Source organism: Dreissena polymorpha, chromosome 12, assembly GCF_020536995.1.
Source record: "Dreissena polymorpha isolate Duluth1 chromosome 12, UMN_Dpol_1.0, whole genome shotgun sequence".
Lineage (NCBI taxonomy): Eukaryota > Metazoa > Mollusca > Bivalvia > Myida > Dreissenidae > Dreissena > Dreissena polymorpha.
Genome location: NC_068366.1, coordinates 59,838,650 through 59,858,696, shown reverse-complemented (window position 1 = coordinate 59,858,696; position 20,047 = coordinate 59,838,650). Strand labels below are relative to the sequence as shown.

The following is a 20,047-nucleotide window of genomic DNA, read 5'->3' as shown; positions in this document are numbered from 1 at the left end:
TATATAATTCCTTTACTAATTTTGCAATGATTTGTGACAACATATCCGATACACGACTATGTTTCAAATAATATTGTATTAAACGTTTAAAGTGGTTCTTTTGATAGTTATTCCAGAGCGCCGAAACGGAATATTGGGCACGATTTTTGCAGTCAAAAGACAAAACAAAGAAAAAATGAGTCCCCAAAACTTCCTGTCATGGATATAGATCGGAGAGACATTGCACAGTTTAACGATGTGGGCGTGGAATTAAATGCCCAGTCTGATACAGACATAGGAAACGCTGACACAGAAAGTATAATATTTGGAGCCGATATTTCCAGCGAAGAAACAATTCAGGCTGAAAGGACAGAGTTTGAAAAAATGGAAGTACAAACATCTTTAACTGCGTCTCAAAGTATTTCTCAAGAAACGAACTTCTTACCATTAATGCTACTCGAACACGGTCAAAGACCGCTGGATTTAGAAGGTTCAATACAAAAACCTGTAAGGAAAATAACAGAATCGGAAAAGAGTCAACCCACGCTGTTAGACGAATCAAAAGAATTAGAAACACTTAAACGAATGCTGTTTGAGACAAGAAACAAATTACATGATACGGAACAAACATTGGTTGAGAAAACAAAAGAACAAGAAGAAACAACACGAAAACTTGCTGAGATAACAGATAATTTACAAAGTACACAGAACGTACTTATTAAGACAAGAAAAGATTTAGAAGGCACTGAACAAGAAATGAATGCTAAAGAAGACACTTTGCTTGAGAAAACGAAAGACTTAGAGGAGACGAAACAAACGTTAACAAATTTGCGTACAAATATTTGGGAGATGCTGAAAATATTATTTGTTTCAGATTTTGCCAGTGGTGAACCAGAAAACATTGACCAAGTTATTATGGATTTTATACAGCACTTTTAACCGACCCTTTATTAAGTTACAAGAAGCCTTTCCTTTTAAGTGGTTAATCTTACGCACTATATTACACTTGATATAGAACTACTAATACATTTTTATGCCCCCCTTCGAAGAAGAGAGGGTATATTGTTTTGCTCATGTCGGTCCGTCGGTCGGTCGGTCGGTCCGTCCACCAGATGGTTTCCGGATGATAACTCAAGAACGCTTAGGCCTAGGATCATGAAACTTCATACGTAGATTGATCATGACTGGCAGATGACCCCTATTGATTTTCAGGTCACTAAGTCAAAGGCCAAGGTCACAGTGACTCGAAATAGTAAAATGGTTTCCGGATGATTACTCAAGAATGCTTAGGCCTAGGATCATGAAACGTCATAGGTACATTGATCATGACTGGCAGATGACCCCTATTGATTTTCAGGTCACTAGGTCAAAGGTCAAGGTCACAGTGACTCTAAACAGTAAAATGGTTTCCGGATGATAACTCAAGAATGCTTACGCCTACGATCATAAAACTTCATAGGTATATTGTTCCTGACTGGCAGATGACCGCTATTGATTTTCAGGTCACTAAGTCAAAGGTCAAGGTCACAGTGACTCTAAACAGTAAAATGGTTTCCTGATGATAACTCAAAAATGCTAACGCCTAGGATCATGAAACTTTATAGGAACATTGATCATCACTGGCAGATGACTCGTAATGATTTTTAGGTCACTAGGTCAACGGTCAAGGTCACAGTGACTCGAAATAGTAAAATGGTTTCCGAATGGTAACTCAAGAATGCTTACGCCTAGGATCATGAAACTTCAAAGATGCATTGATCATCACTGGCAGATGACCCCTATTAATTTTCAGGTCACTAGGTCAAAAGTCAAGGTCACAGTGACTCGAAACAGTAAAATGGTTTCCCGATGATAACTCAAGAATAATTAGGCCTAGGATCATGAAACTTCATAGCTACATTGATCATGACTGGCAGATGACACCTATTGATTTTCAAGTCACTAGGTCAAAGGTCAAGGTCAGTGACAAAAAATTATTCACACAATGGCTGCCAGTACAACTGACAGCCCATATGGGGGGCATGCATGTTTTACAAACAGCCCTTGTTATATTATATAATTATATATTCTAACAGTCTTTATACATGCACAAAGTGTGAATTATTTAAAAGGAAGCGAGAACTAGTAAAATATCGCAGATATACGAAATATCTGACATGTGAAATATAATTCTGTATATAAACGCGGACCTGACGATCATTCACGAATCATTTCATGCAAAAAAACATCAGTGAATATAAATTAAAACAATTCAATACACTTAAATGGTAAATGTTTGAGATAACTTTATATTTTCAGAAATGCGTATTTACCGGTAATTGACATTTTGAGTATACATGCATATAGAAGTTTTATGATATTTGCGGTTAGTTAAATTACAATTCGATGTATTGTATTTTTAATATATACTATAAAATGATGCATGTGATTGTAATTGTAACATGTATTGTTGAAACTATAAATGTTGTTTAGATAATGAATTTATTCAAATTATGTACATTACAAATAATTATACATGCATTGTTATGTAAATTGTCGTCGGCCGGTCCTGCATCTGTATTTTACATGTTGATTTTGTCATTTCAAACTTTTTTTTACGATTCAACTAAAAACTTGTTTTGCTGATATTCCCTGACCCGTAATGGTTCAATTGATCTCAATGTCCGAAATGGCTCTTACCAACTTCCATTCGTTTATTATGTTGCCTCAAGTGAATTAAAGTAACACAAACAATTATTATCGTAATATTGACACATATACATTATTTGACGTAAATTCTTACTAGGATTATATATTTAGCTGCTTTTCAGTGACTCTTAAATATGGAAATTGTGTATTATTTTGCGATATAAGTAATTACAAATTACTATATAAAACAGGTATCATCAAGTGTAAAGATAATTTCCCCCGTTGTTTGAAGATAATGTAAAGTAATGAAGACTTAAATCTGTTAAACGAAACTGGAATTAAACAGGTATGAAAGGGGTACATTTTTATTGACGAAATGCCTTTTCTTCGCTACATTATTAACGTTGTTTCCCATTTACAAAAAACTATGGGATGGTTACCCAAGGTGACGATTTTATTAAAAGGTAGAAATAGGGCCATCGGGCACAATATCATGTCAACCGTACTATCCTTATTCATATTATTCCAGATACGCGTTTGGACTGAGGCAAGGGGAGTTAATGATGCCGATTTTATTTTCTTTATTTGTTGCATTTTGATTTTTTTTTTACAAGATAACATTATCTCTCGTTTGAGTATAGATGATATTGTGTTGATTTAGCTATTATTTGCTGACGACACGGCTGGTGTAGGCAAGTCAACTGCTAAGTTCATTCTCATTTAGATAAATACTATTTTATTGCAACTCAAGAGTGGTATGGTAAATTGAATAACAGCCCTGTATCAGATATGTATTAACTATTTAAAATCTCTTTGGATATGAAGAATACTTAGACTTACTCCACAGACGTCTAAGTTTACTTTTTGTTAGATTAGAGTCTCCACAAACCCGTTGAATACAAATAGGAAGATATATTATTCAGAACAACATCCCCCGAAATGAACGTTATTGTTTTGTTGTAACGCCATAGATTTAGAAGATGTATATAATGTTATAAGCTGCCGTAACACTGATTTAAGAAAAAAAATCATCCGTATATTTTATATTAACCCATCTGTATATAAATTCCACATGTTATTAGTTGCATGTGATAGTTTAGTACTATATAATATATGTAAATATACATAAGAAGCTTTAGTTATAGGAAAAATCATCCTTAAAAATACCGTATAATAGATTTCATCTACCCCTAGATAGAACTTGCGCGTTTTTGCCATAGATTGTGTTTATTTGTAATTTTATGTTTTATTTACTTTTTAGCCGGATTTTTTTCGAAAAAATCTCGGCTTATAGATTGATGTTGTCAGGCGGGCGGGGGGGCGGGCGGGCGGGCGGGGTTGCGGCGTGCTCGAAAATGTTAAAGTTCTTATTTCATGGTATAACTTTGGTATGCTTGGACCTAGAGTCTTCAAACTTGACATGAAGGTTGGCCAGGATTAACAGATGACCACTGGTCATTTCAAGGTCATTCATTTGAAGGTCAAGGTCACTGTGACCTTCAATATAAAAAATGTTAAAGTTGTTATAACTTTGGTATGCTTGGACCTAGAGTCTTGAAACTTGACATGAAGGTTGGCCATAACTAGTTAGTAACCACTGGTCATTTCAAGGTCATTCATTTGAAGGTCAAGGTCACTGTGACCTTGAATGTAAAAATGTTAAAGTTCTTATTTCATGGTATAACTTTGGTATGCTTGGACCTAGAGTCTTCAAACTTGACATGAAGGTTGGCCAGGATTAACAGATGACCACTGGTCATTTCAAGGTCATTCATTTGAAGGTGAAGGTCACTGTGACCTTCAATATAAAAATGTTAAAGTTGTTATAACTTTGGTATGCTTGGACCTAGAGTCTTGAAACTTGACATGAAGGTTGGCCAGAACTAGTAAGTAACCACTGGACATTTCAAGGTCATTCATTTGAAGGTCAAGGTCACTGTGACCTTGAATGTAAAAATGTTAAAGTTGTTATAACTTTGGTATGCTTGGACCTAGAGTCTTGAAACTTGACATGAAGGTTGGCCAGAACTAGTAAGTAACCACTGGACATTTCAAGGTCATTCATTTGAAGGTCAAGGTCACTGTGACCTTGAATGTAAAAAAGTTAAAGTTCTTATTTCATGTTATAACTTTGGTATGCTTGTACCTAGAGCCTTCAAACTTGAAATAAAGATTGGCCAGTACTAGAAGATGACCACTGGTCATTTCAATGTCATTCATTTGAAGGTCAAGGTCACTGTGACCTTAAATGTTAAAATGTTAAAATTGTTATAACTTTGGTATGCTTGGACATAGAGTCTTCAAACTTGACATGAAGGTTTGCAAGCACACTTAGATGACCACTGGTCATTTCAAGGTCATTCATTCTAAGGTCAAGGTCACTGTGACCTTGAATGTAAAAATGTTAATTTCTTATAACTTTGGTAGGTAAAAATGTTAAAGTTCTTATTCCATGTTATAACTTTGGTATGCTTGTACCTAGAGTCTTCAAACTTGACATAAAGGTTGGCCAGTACTAGAAGATCACCACTGCTCATTTCAATGTCATTCATTTGAAGGTCAAGGTCACTGTGACCTTCAATGTTAAAATGTTAAAATTTTTATATGCATTCAAAACATAACACAAGGTTTGCTCATGCCTTGAAAAGTACTTACATTTCATTTTGACCTTTGAACAATATTTCAGTAATTTAAGTATTGCATTGACAAAAACACGAAAGGTACTTTCCTGTCATTTAAATCAAAAATCCGGCTTCAATGCGGTCATCTCCGACCGCGGAACTCTTGTTATGTTTTGTAATCCTTTTTTGTTATTCGTAGTCACGTGGCAGAAAATAACATGCATATTTGTGTATAAAGACGATGTACTTGTATATATCTGAATAAATTGTATGCCTGTCTTTCTGACTTCTCTTTAGATAAGGTATAGAACATCGAAGGTAATATTGTTCATATGTAAAGTGTTAACGTTCAGACGCGTTTTATTGAAACAAGACTGGTGCGCACAAGAATTTCATTAACACTACCTATATAATTTCAGTCCATGTTTGCCTAAAGAAGTCCTTTTGATTACATTTTCCGAATTTTACTCCAGTAAGTCAATTTGAAGCATGAATTTCAAGATTAAAGCAACAGGATGACAACAAAAATATCATTCCTTCTAGTTTAAACATATTTTATTGTAAGAACAAATATGGTATACATGTCAAAGGTCAGAGGTCAAATATATGTGGCCAAAATTGCTCATTTTATGAATACTTTTGCAATATTGAAGATAGCAACTTGATATTTGGCATGCATGTGTATCTCATGGAGCTGCACATTTTGAGTGGTGAAAGGTCAAGGTCATCCTTCAAGGTCAGAGGTCAAATATATGTGGCCCAAATCGCTTATCTTATGAATTCTTTTGCAATATTGAAGATAACAACTTGATATTTGGCATGCATGTGTAACTTATGGAGCTGCACATTGAGTGGTGAAAGGTCAAGGTCATCCTTCAAGGTTAGAGGTCAAATATATGTGGCCCAAATCGCTTATTTCATGAATACTTTTGCAATATTGAAGATAGCAACTTGATATTTGGCATGCATGTGTATCTCATGGAGCTGCACATTTTGAGTGGTGAAAGGTCAAGGTCATCCTTCTAGGGTCAAGATCATCCTTCAAGGTCAAACGTCATATAGGGGGACATTGTGTTTCACAAACACATCTTGTTGTAACTGGATGTGTTTCACTTAAACATTAATAAATAAGCTGTATTTAATCATATGCATGCGATACCAATATAGACTTTTCAGCGATGATTTTATCATGTATTTCATTCATTTATGTGTATGTCTGATAGGCCATCGTTTTAAAATGAATAATAAAAAAATTAATTATTTACAATATAATTTTCCTTAGTGTCATTTCTCGCCATACATTAAGCGCCGGAGCCCACATTTGACCTCAAGCAATCACGTCCAAGCGAATTCTCAAGTCCAAACACCCATCCAATTTATTGATCTAAGGCTTCAGAGAGTAACACTCCGGGGAAAATTGAACATTGTTTTCTCACCATCAGTTGTTTTTTCTTGGAAATCAATCTTAATAAATCATTTAAGAAAGCATCAACATGTCTACTTCCATTTACTTTAAATCACTTCGTGATGTTTATATATATATATATATATATATATATATATATATATATATATATATATATATATATATATATATATATATATATATATATATTGCATATTCAATAATGTGGGCAACAATTTTCATCCTGCAATATTATTAAATAGGCACGTACACCCGCTCAACAACGTGAGGATAAGCAAATTTGCATTAAAAGTCTGCATCAAGGGTTTGCAGTATAATTATCTTCAGTGTCAACAGTAATTGGTGGTTTTACATCAGTCAGGCATAGTAAAGAAGAAGGTACAAAAAAGTGATGAATGGCATTGTTGTATCAGGTTAACAAGACGAATTATCCAGTAGGGCAAGTCAATCTTTAATTATTGAATCTATTTTAAACGAATAATTATTAGTCATTTTGGAATCATGAAGAGTAAACTCAGTTAACATACTGTTTTAGTTTTCTCTCCGCGAAAACAAGCGTATTCTAACGCATTTCCGTATACTATACTTAACAGCAAGCAAATATATGTTTCACTCTATTTATACTTCATCAGACGTTCATTAAAACAAAAACAAATATGTTATCGTATTATTTGATTTTCGCCATCGTACTTTCGCACTATCGCATATTCGTCCTCTGGCCTCCGCTGCGGCCTCTGGTGACGCCAACAGCCTCTGATGGTGTTTAGGAGCTGCTTGCCACGACCATCCGGCAGAAGCTGCTCGACCCTGATAAAAATATTGGTCTCTTGAAAAAAAATCATAAAACACCTTGGGACGAAACATGTGTGTTATACATTAACCCTAAATAACCAAACAGAACATTTTTAATAATGCCAGAACTGTTTGTCATGTTTGTATCGATATGCGTAGGAAGAGGTCTCGTTTCTGGAAAAATAGTGACTACCGATGCCACCTTGTTGAATAAGTTTGATCTTAAAACGTGCCCATTAACATCACCACTCTAAAAGGGACTCGTTCAGTGAAGCTTCGACATTACTTTGTTAATTGTCAGGGGGTGATCTGTCAGCATCAAGTTAAAGACGGGCGGAAAATAAAAGTCGATTATTAAGCTACGGTAATTATTTAAGATAACAAGTTAGTACAAATAATTGGTTTGTAAAAAAATGTTGCTTAATGTTTAACTATGCGTGAATATGATTTGTATGTGACACGACCAATGCATAATGCAACTCGTTAATCAATTTGTTCGTATTAAAACCAGATGCTGAGACTAGACCTCGTCGACACGGCTGACGTTTGGTCATGATCTCGCTATAAAGTAATGATTCTGACATGTTGGCAGTTTTATAGATGCTGATTGTACAAAACAAGATTTCATTATAACAAACCCTTAAAAAACTTTGTTTAACACATTACAGCTTGTTAATTCAGCGCAAGATAATATATGACGAAGCCTTCGAATCGGAAAAACACAATTTGTACGAAGACATTAAAAAGAGAAAAATACATTATGTGATCCTCCTTGCAATATAAATATTCTCAAAATATTAAGTGCAAGTCAGTTGATGCTATACTGGTTCTATAGGCTTTCTATGCGGACCATTTACATGCTCTCGGTGAGAATCTCGTGATACTTCGTTGCACCAATGTGATGCTGTCATGTGTTTTGATAAACCACGCGTTATATAAACACGATTTGCATTTGCGGTCAGTTTAATTAAGTATAACAATTGCTTTTTAATCATTTCTTGTATAAAGCAATCTAAAATTTAAGTTACGCACATAATTGATCGTGTGTAAAAGGGTTAAACTCTGGAATTAATTGTGTTTAAATGACTGTTTGAATACTGTTCTTTTTCGACGTATCTGTCTGATCCAGGTTTAAACCTTTCTCGAATCGTGTGGTTGTCCATTCAGATCTTAACAATTTTTTCCGCCAGTAAAATCCGAATAAATAAATAAAATTGTCGTGTTTGAAAAAACAAACTGCATAAAAAAGAAGAAATGAAATTTACACAAATGTTGACTCATTCACAAGAACATATAGTTTGATATATTGTATATGTTGTATAATATAGAATAAACTTAAGTCTCGTGAAAATTAAAGGAATGCAGAATTGCGAAGTAAACACAGTTTAACTAATTTATCTCAATAAAAAGGGTAAACGGATATATAAAAGTTTGACATTCATCACGCGCAATCAAAACTATTTGTGTGCGTCCATTTATATTTGGCGCATTGCCAGCAGGGCGTTTATCCTTAAAGGCTATATGCTCATATTTCACTATTACTACCATAATTCACTTCGCGCACGCCTATATTTGATATCATATACGTATTGATGTACCCTATCGTGATACATTTGTTCCAAAACTAAATGTCTATTGGTTTCATAATTCAGCTTCAATCATGTTAACGTAATTAGTTTTACATACACCATTAACCTATTCAATATACTTAGCATGATAACGATGACTTATAATACTATAAAAATCGATTGAAATAACAGAGTACGACACACCACTTAAACGGGTCTTTTCAAAATATCTAAATACATAACACATACCGACATCACCGCCTTTTCACATGTCTTTTCTTCAAATGCCATGAACAAAACATTACATGCTGTAAACAAGTGCTACCAGTTGACCATAATCGCACTTAAAGAAGTGCTGAGCTTTTCTTAGATAACTTTCTTCTATAACACTACGCAGTAGAAGGCATAAACCATACAAATGGCTGTAACGAATTGTTTTATTCGCATACAGACAATAACTCAGTTTCACTGCGGTGGTGAATATAAAACCATATTCCGAAAGAATATTGCATTTTTCTTGCAGTCGACAAATCAACATACTTTTTGGCATTATGCTCTTGTGGATATGACTTGCCATCATAGTTGTAGTCGACACGATGAGTTATTTTTCACTCCATGACACCTTTTTCATATCATGCCGTCATAAAATGTTGACATCATCACAGCATCAGGGTGCACCATTTACGCTTCCATAGAAAAAAACTACAAACTATAACGGCATACCACGTTATTACACAGTAAGTCGATATAAACTTATCCGGCACAACCATATTATTGGGGTGTAACATATACGCTTCCATACCAATACATGCACACCTACGAACAAATTGTTTGAAAACCGCACTTTTGCAGATGGCCAACAATAAATAAATATGCATGATTAATTTCCAGCAAAATTAAATCTGAAATTAAAAGTATTGCGAAATTTATATACGAAGCAAATAACTTAAGACGGCATCTGGATTCGTATTCTAGATTTAGTCGGTACTCGATAAGTTACCTTGATGAAAATCGTCAAATTAATACATATGCATGCCAGGAATGTGAACCTTGTGTGCTTTTGCCATTAATGCATATATTTCATTAATGTACATTTTCATATGTAAGGGATATGAGCTTTGTGGGCTTTATTAATGAAAAAAATGGTGTTGTTATTGCATACTTGCATATATTAAAATGCTCATTTTCATATGTGAGGGTTATGAACTTGTACAGGCTTTATTGATGAATTAATGTTGTTGCTATTCTATATCATCATAACAAACACAAAAATAAGAATTCTATAATAATATGATGAAACTGTGCATAACGAGATTTACTTTAAGTTTTGAAATAATTTTATTTAAAACATTCCACGTAAATAAGATTCTTAATATTGTAGTTAGTTATTCAGATACAATAAAATATAATATTCGTATTTATACATGTTAATTTCTCCAAATAATTGTGCAAATTCTTTTTATCGTATGTCATGTAAGTTTATTAGTAAATATAAGATGTGCAGTTGCAATATTAAATGCAATTATGTATTCCCTTCATAACTTACCATGTTAACCAGTTCAAAATACTATCGTCCAATCTTCTACCATTACTTATAAATTATTAAATTGTATAATGCATATATAATATAGGCTATAAGCTTGTATAAGCTTTACTGCTAAATAAATTGTGTTGCTGTTGTTGTTGTTGTTTAGGAAATATATCCACAAAAAGGTAAGCAAAGGGTATCAAACTTTATCATAAAAACCCCTTCTTTAACAAACAGTTAAGCTTATTCCAAATCCTCGTATGTAACAGATTGCTTCCATGCGTGTTTGTTAACCCAGGTCAGATCAAGAATGAGACGCTTTATTACATGAATTTGAATGGAGACAGATAACGCATTAACAACGCCAGGGGGCCAACAGTTTGTCAACTAAATTCGAATTTATTCACTATAATCACGCGCAGATTTTTTTGTTTTCATGCATTAGTCTCTCGGGTGATGAATACGATGGAATTTTATAAAAACGTTCAAAAGTATCAATTATACATTCATTTACGGCAATGTTGTTGTTTTTTTCAAAATTGAATATGTTCTGTCGATCTTTTTTGACATAATATCTTTCTGAACCTCGCTCGCTATTTAAATGATCATAAGTTAAGTTGCCATCTTTAAACCACACATTTTTATTAGTGTAATACTCATCTTAAAATTCGGCAGTTTCAAACTCGGTGGCAGGGCACGTCTTTCCGAAGTGGCCGACCTCTCCTCACGCAAAGCATGGAGCGAAGTGGGGTTTGTATCCAGAGTAACCGAAAAAAGAACCACTTTCGATGATGTAGGCCTCTGTCGTAACGGGTACGGCCCCGAACAAGTTCCGTCCTGTCCCTCGACCAAATGGCGGAATGCGTCTGAGCGTCCATACAAGACGGTTCGCTTTTTCTCCGACTTTAACTGCAAAGCCTTCTTTTTTAAAGCTTAAGAGTCCTTCCAATTGATTATCGACTCGTCTCCAGAGTTGTTCGCGAGGAGGATCTGAGCGTACCGTTTAACAGCCCCCACTCCTTCTGACGTATCCGATATCATTATAATTTTGTTTCTCGTGTGAATTTTCTTGTGAAATGCGTAGTCAAATTTCTGGTTATAAAACGCCAACATGAATTGCTTATTGTTTTCGTGGAAATCACAGTAACAGTTAAAGTCAGAGTGATTTCTGTTACCTTCAAATATCCATTTATTGTCTTTTGAGGACTGTTAAACGACACTGTTGAACTAAATTGCTGTTTTAAAGAACTTATATCAGCCTGCTGTTCATTCAATTCAAACTGTTTTTTTAAATGGGTTTTCCGGGTTTTGCACACGGGCTGGACAGAATCTGAAGAAATCGTTAAGAACTTTGTTGTTATATCTCTTTTTCATATCTCAAGTTATTGAATTACATTTGCAAACATTTTTAGTGCATACAATACAGTTTTTCTTGTAGTTTTCGCCGATATCGTGAGGTATAAGAATAATATGTGCACCATGCGAGCTCCCAAACCCTGAATGACAAAAACTGACAACTGTTCAAACATGCACGAATATACTCGTGCTGTTACAGCACCCCCAAGCGGAAGAAACATACATTAAAATAATGTTCGTCTCATTCATTGCCAAACGTCGAACATTATATAAATTATCAAACAAACACAGTTTTGTTTTAAAAGGTAGCTTGTTGAATAAACATTTCTTGTTTTTATTTTGTGATACCCAATTTCGATGATTGCATATACTGTTTTATACGCGTCACTGAACAACAGCAAACATGTTATTTGTTTATATAATGTTTCTGCAGACGAGAATACTTTAAACAGTAGCGTATTATCATTGTATTACGTTTTGTTTGTATTTTTAAATTATACCAATACCTTCCTAGTTCTCCGTATAAGCCTTCGGAATAAGGTTCGTGGAATGATTAACATTTATTATTTCTCTGAGTTATTTTGTGAGTAGTGCTTCTATTTCATTTTCTTGAGCAAATCCCCATAACTCAGTCTTGTAATGTTGGACAGGAGCGACACATTTTTTTGATTCTTTTCATTGTTCTTGTGTTTTTATTTCGTCTGATTAAAAATCTATTAAAGGCTCTTTTTTCGTTTTCTGCAAGTGACTGAACTGTTTCATATAAATGTACGTTTTTAATAGTGTTATACATACACTTTTAAAGGATGTCACAGTTTCTAATAGTTCGCCATATAACTAAACATTGTTATACGTTTGTCTATTTCTCTTTTCAAAATTCATAAGTTTTGTTTTACTTTAACTTGTTTTGAGAGTCAACAGTAAGCACTAATGTTGAATCTCTTGTTAACATTGATCGTATATACAATTTGGGTATTGAGAAAATGCCTGGTCATATAAGGTGTATCAAGATTATCATTTCTTGTTAAAATCGTTACCAGTGTATGTGAAAAGATCTTTCATTATTTCTTGATGCATGATTTGTGTGATATTCCTCGGTGTATTATGCTCATACTATATACAAATGCTTTTACCCAGGGTACTTAAAAATGTTGCAAATCTATAAATTTATAAAATTAAAAGTGTCAATATTAATACATTGATATCATAACAAGATATGACCGCTTAGGTAAACAACGCAGGCTGTCATAAATTACATTCGTTTTCAAAGACAGTACATATGCATGTAATCTGACAATTTTGAAAGCATGATTACACATTTTATGAAGTTTCAGTTAACCAGTTACATAAACAGGTTAACTGTATAATGTTTTCGTAACGTATCGAATCCTTAACATGTATGCATAGTTTGATAAATGATCATTGCACATAATTATTTCATTATACGTATAATTTTATACTGTTATCTTATTAAGGAACATAGACGGATCCAAGGGGGCGGACGCGGCTTACGCCCCCCCCCCCCCACACTAAAATCGCCAAAGTAAAGTCAATTCATTTGATGTTTCACACTAAACTAGATCTAAATCACCTGTTTAGCTCATAAGGCGTGCCATGCTCAGGAAATGGTTGTCAAAGCCTTCAAAATCACTAAAATGACCCCTAGCAGGGCTTTGCCCTGTACCCACCAGAGACCCCCAGCACATCTTTCAATAGCCCGTCCCCCTTAACCAGAAATCCTGGATCAGCCCCTGCGGAAGGTGATTTATGTACGTAATTGAAAGGAAATTGAACATTAGGCAGTTACAAAACGATATTAGTATGACATGTTTCAAAATTGTTAACAGGAATAAGCTATTGGAGTATCAAGGAAAATCATACGAATAATCTAACCACTCTTATTAATTCTACGACAATTTTACAATTTACATTTTTATCACTTAATTCAGTATTCTTTGATTGTCCTTCGATATGTTTGCTCTTAATAAACAAGTAAACGCTATTCAAATTGTAGATGTTGAACACACATTAGTAACAAAAAACAGTACACACAACAGTTATTAGTTTTTACATAAAAGACCAAACTTTTTTAAACAAGTTTTTCAAGTAATGAGTGAACATTAATGCTGTGCTTAAAGGCACATCTTTCCATACGGCATGTTTATTAAATGGTTAAACTGATTGTGATATTGCAGTATGTTTTAATACGTTATAAATATTGTTCCTTTACGATGTATCCTCTGTTTCAGCTAATATGAAGCATGGTCAGGTCACGAGCAAATTAGTTATGTATCAATAGTAGCAATAAGTAATCAATTTTAATCAATTTCCAGACATTCCAGCAATTGTTCATAATTTTAAGAGAAGCTTAATATGCAAACTATACTTGAAAGTCAATATGAAGTTGAATCAAAATCGATTGCATTCAAAAAAGTACGTACGATTCTGATTAACATTTCTGGAAATAAGGAACACATATATCTTATTAAATGCGAGGGCGGTTTACCGATTATATATCTTTATATTTACATATGTTCTCTGGCCATGTCTCATTACTCACAATTACCCGCACTTGTTAATGACGCAATGAAATGTGAAAAGATTTTGTCTCCACTAAACTTATTGACCCTATTTTCGGTTCGATCCAAGACGTTCATTTTGGTATTTCAGGTTAAGATTTCACTTATGTTTGCTTCATTAAATACTATTCGCTTAATTAACTTGCGATCATTTGCGCTTTAAACTAACTATAACAATAAGTTAGCAAAGAAATATTGTTAAAGATGTGAAACATTTCTGTGTGCAAATGCTTATTCCTTTTACAGAGGGAAATAACAAGTTAATACTTAAAACTTTAAGGACAACATAAAGATAAGCTTAAATTAAAAAAAATGTGTTGATGTTAGTGAAAACAAAACAATCTGGCGTCAAGTTCCTACATTCATATATAGAGAATCTGAGTTATTCATAAAATATAATTTTAATCGATACAAAAGTGAATGTCACATTATAACAAGTATATTTATTAAAACCTATTGCAATAACGCTTTTTAAAGTAAATTTTACTATAAAATATTTGTTTTATATCAATGTGTAATTAAGTGATGTAACTATTTTGAAAGAGCGCTTTCAAACATATGTGTTATACAGCAAAATTTTAATACTATATTCAATGTGGTACATCCATAATAATAAAAAATAACCATTTTTGATTTCGTTTTTTTTCGTCTGCAAAACTAAGCCGATTTTTGTCTTTATGTACGCTTCAAGTCACACGAACGATTACAATAAATAAGTATTTAGTATATGTTTTTGGGGCAACAGCAACAAAAACAACAACATCAAGAAAAACATCAACAACAACTACTACTGCTACCGCTACCACTACCATCACCATTACCACACCACCACCGCCACTGAAGAAACGTTTAATGACAAACTTTATGTACAGGGGTAAATAAGGAAGAGTCGGATTTAATTGCCATTTGTCACGAAAAAAGTATATTGAGATCGGACAAAGAAGCTTTAAAATCAATACTTTCTTAACATAAAATAGAGTATGGTATACAAGCGCGATACTAGAGAACTAGATTAAATATAATCGCAAACCTGCAATTTCAAGTCAAAAATTGACACAGAGAAGGATATATTTATAATATCAATCTTAAGGTAGGGCGTTTTATTTTATTTAATTGGAACATAACATATTTGGGAAATTTTAATTAATTGTATTAACTTTACATAACAATATCGATGCTTAATCATTTATTTGTATTTTTAAACAACGTATCATCGACAATTTCATTTAGGAATGGTGTCAGAGCATGCAGAAAAAACCATGTTCTACTAATGCTGTCCTTTTCAAAAACAATTTTAATTACCAGTAATACCTAGATATACCACCTAGCAGCCTGAGAATATGTTCTGTAGACTAAAACCATCGATTCACCCACTAAGAATACAAACTGGTAGATATGGTAGAAATATAATTACTAAGGACCCGCGTTATTGTTTCTGTAATTCACAAGATTTTTCAGATGAATATAATTTCATGCTTAAATGTACATTTTAAAGGTAATACGCAAAAATATGTACCAAAAATACTATTATTCCTCGATATTTAAAATATTTGGAAATACTGGGCATTGATAACAAGACAACATTAATTGACATTTCTCTTTTATTAAATACGCATATACTGTATGAAGCTCATTGTTAAAGTATATTAATCCTCGTAAAACAAATAGAAACAAAGACGCATACAAGTACTTAAGCATTCTGAAAAGCACATTATATATAATAGTCAAACATAATAAGTTGTATAATAAAGAGCAGGTATTAAGCTGCATCGGATAAAGTGGAGTTATTGCGTTTATCGTCGCAAACCTATGCGGTAAAGTGTTGTGGAACACACGTTGGGGTTTGCAGTCATCTTTTTACTTTTATAAGTAGCTGTTATAATTATGTTGAGGTATTTACTATTCCCATTATATACGGCGATCGTCAAATATTATTTTAGCTGCAATAATTTTAAAAAGAGGAAAATAAAGATGTACTGTTATACGTTTCCTTTAACGGTAAAATAATTTTAATTAACGTTAATAAATCGTCTTGCACATTGACTTTTACATATTTACGGATATTTGTAGTTTAAATTGATTAAATTTCAACATCGGAAAAATTAGTTGTCGTACTTTACGATTCTGCTCCTACGTAAGCAAAAATAATAGAGACTCGCCAATGTTGGTGCAAATTTTGAATGAGTGCTGCAATTTCCAATTATTTAATTATTTGTTCGGATCTTTAATTTTGACGGAGTAATAGTCTGTGGGCGGGCAAACCACAGAACCCGAAAGAACCTCACCTTTCTGTCATAGTGAAGATTAACAAACATCACACATTGTTAGGTTTTTATAAGGTTCAAATTAAAATTTAAACAATTGAAAAATATTCAAAGTATTTCTCCATATCCTTAAGCACTGTTTTTTTTTTTTTAGAAAATGACATCACATCACATACATATAACACAAACTTACATTGACAAAAATTAATGAAGAAAACATGTTGACAAACTCATAACAATAAAAGCGACGTTATAAATAAAACGTCAAATATCTTTAAGAATAATATGCGGCGTTGATTATAATTGATTTTTGTAGTTTTGAAAGATCGTCACTCAAATCAATAAGATTTAAGAGTAATGTCAGAGATGATTTTTTTCTGAACAATTTTTAGACGCATTTTATATCTAAATGCGGAAGAACGAGGTAGACAATCTTATCGGAGACCCTACTCCCTACGTGGGCTTGTATTTGTGAAAACAAACTTGTGTGTGGAAAGTCGCTCTATTTCCTATCGCCTTTTTTACCAAAAAAAAGTGTTTGTAGAGATTTTTTAAAACTATCCATTACTTGGACTTGGGCCAGTATGAGGTTTCAACTGTTACTCATGGATAACAAAATAAGGTTCATAGTGCATAGTTTTCAACTATATCTTCAATTCTGAAGGCTTAAATAAATGGAGGCCTATGGTCAACAATCTTGGACAACAATCTTATCCGATCGCCCACCGCCAGTATCTAAAGCTTCATTTTTTTCTCTATACCACCAATTAAATTGACAATTTTAGCACAGTTGGGAAAAGTTTCATAGTCAGGCGAAGTGGCCGAAAAAAATCTGCGAAATTATGAGCCAGATACTTATTTTATAGCAACTTGTGGGAAAATGACATTTTCGTTTAAGATTTACGACTTTAACGCTTAATGCTGCCAATTTGTATCATTAACCGTTTCAAAACTAAAATCCGTATAGGACATTATAAATGTAGGCGTGAACAAAACGAATGGCAAAATCAACATTATGTGAAAAACTCGTATGCAGGGCAAAATTGACACTGTAAACATATTTGTATTTCATTTTGCAATTTAAAGGTGCGGTAAATCTCACAAAAGTCATACCAATTTGTTGTTGAAATGAATTATTACCATGTAGGCAAAACTAACATGCTTAAAAACTGTACACCTACGACTTTCGATGTTAAATATCAATGCAGATCAATATGATTACGGAAGCTATTAATTTTTACAAGCTGTGTTCTGTTTACAAATTAACGCATGTTGTTTGCACCTGTGTGGGATTACTGAACTCGTTGGGATATTGCTTATATTTTTGCTTATTACGACGTTAAAACAGGTAATTTATATCCCTTCCAGAGTCCGAGCTTCATTCTCAAACCAACTTCAGACAGAACTGAAACAATAGGCATAGTTATGAATAAAAACGTTTTAGCAACCATTCTTTATGACAATGTTGTGAATACCCATTCAATAGTAGTTAAAGTTTCAAATACATATTAGACATTCAACAACTTACGAAATAAAGATTACTTGACCAAGGATAAGTAATTGTGCAGTTAAATACTTCATTTTGCCTTAAACTCACTAGTTATTTAAAGTTATTTTTACTTCTATATCGTTTTCTTCATTTCCGTATTTATTTATGGAAGCTCATGTTTTCTAAACATTCCTTTGACATAAACGACAACATGAAATGTACATGCATATCATGCCCGTTTCACCTTGCAGTGTTGTAGTGAATTTTCCGTTTGAAGAAACAATTTGAATATATCACACATGTTAATTGTTTGCATGTTCAAGTACTTTGTTAACCAACATTGTTGTAATATTGCGGTTAGCATCTGCCAATGGATTGAAATATTCTTGATGAACTTAAACAGAATATAAATATTATATCAACATTAAATAATATAAATAATGATTTACTCAATTATACTTTTTAATGTCTTAAGAAAGGTCAAGGCCATCATTTACACTAATTTGCGATTGGTTAAAAGCTCCTCTGAGTGTAATACAATTCCTAGTAATTTTATTTCATACCCTGCTATGTATGTAGTCCATTTTTCAGTGATTTTTATCCTGACCTGCTTCGTGTGTTTTTCATAGACAACCATCCGATTATAGCACAATGGCATGTATTATAAATTGGCGTGATTTTCTAGCATAGCCGGCTAAATGTGTGATGAAGTGTAATACAAATCATATATAATTTTTAGCACACAATGCCTTTTGTGTAATGAAGTGTAATACAAATCTTCACGATTTGATGTGCAACCCTGCTTCAAGGGTAATGCAATATTATTCGATTCCTAGTGATTTTATCGCATACTCTTGTGCATGTGTAATGAAGTGAAGAACGAATTATAGTGATTATATGTTAAACGCTGTTGCAAGTGTGATGAAGTGTTTTACGAGTTCTAGGGATTTTATTAAATACCCGACTATAAGTGCGATGAAGTGTAAAACGAACCATAGTGATTTTATAGCATAAACTGCTGCGTATGCAAGTTATTTCTCAACATTTTAACAGGTCCTGCTAAATATGTAAAGCATAGTCAACCATTCAAATAGCCTGCTATTTGTGTTGTACAATTCCCAATGCTTTTAATGTCATGTGTAACACAATCATCAGTGTTTGATTCATGCCTTAGTACATTTGTAATGCATAGTCAACAATAAGACTGTAACACAGTGATGTTTATAAAATTGTAATACAATTCCAAATGGTTTTACGCTTTACCCTGCTTTAAATGAAATGCATGATAAGGTATATTTGGTTTCATTTAATTTCATATATTTGCTTTATAAATTTAAATTAGGTTTAACACTCCTACAATTCACAAGCAATTTATCAATAAAACACTATACAACTTAAATATTGAGGAAAACACACAGTCTATCGAAGGCAACTATTAACTAATCGACGAATATTGTATATATATTCAACAAATAAAAGAAGAGATTGTACGATATAATTATAATTAGCTTCGAGACACGAATCCCAATTAAAATGTGCATTGCTTTTTTGTACTTATGAACTCCTGTATTTTTAACTCTTATCAGAACTTGTTCAAACATTATAGCATTTTTTTAAGTTCTTTATTAAAAGCTTACATTGTTTTAAATGTACACATCAGTATTTAAGCACTCCAAAAATATAACCTAGTGTTTAACCCCACCTGTGCTCGAGCCATCAACCTAAGGATTAAAAAAGTTATCGCCATAACAACTCGGTCATCATAGGTGTTAAATTACGTCAAGCATTTTCTCCATTTTAGCATCAACCCAAGTCTT

General features: G+C 33.2%; 1 protein-coding gene across 1 annotated transcript in view; it reads left to right on the top strand.

The window, feature by feature from the left end:
• Positions 1–3,913, top strand: part of LOC127853322 (MORC family CW-type zinc finger protein 3-like) — a 76,988-nt gene extending 73,075 nt beyond the window's left edge. The window contains exon 22 of the mRNA XM_052387761.1: positions 108–3,913. Coding sequence (XP_052243721.1) covers positions 108–918 — 811 coding nt within the window. The 3' untranslated portion in view covers positions 919–3,913. The remainder of the gene's footprint in view (positions 1–107) is intronic.
• The last annotated feature ends 16,134 nt before the right edge of the window (positions 3,914–20,047 follow it).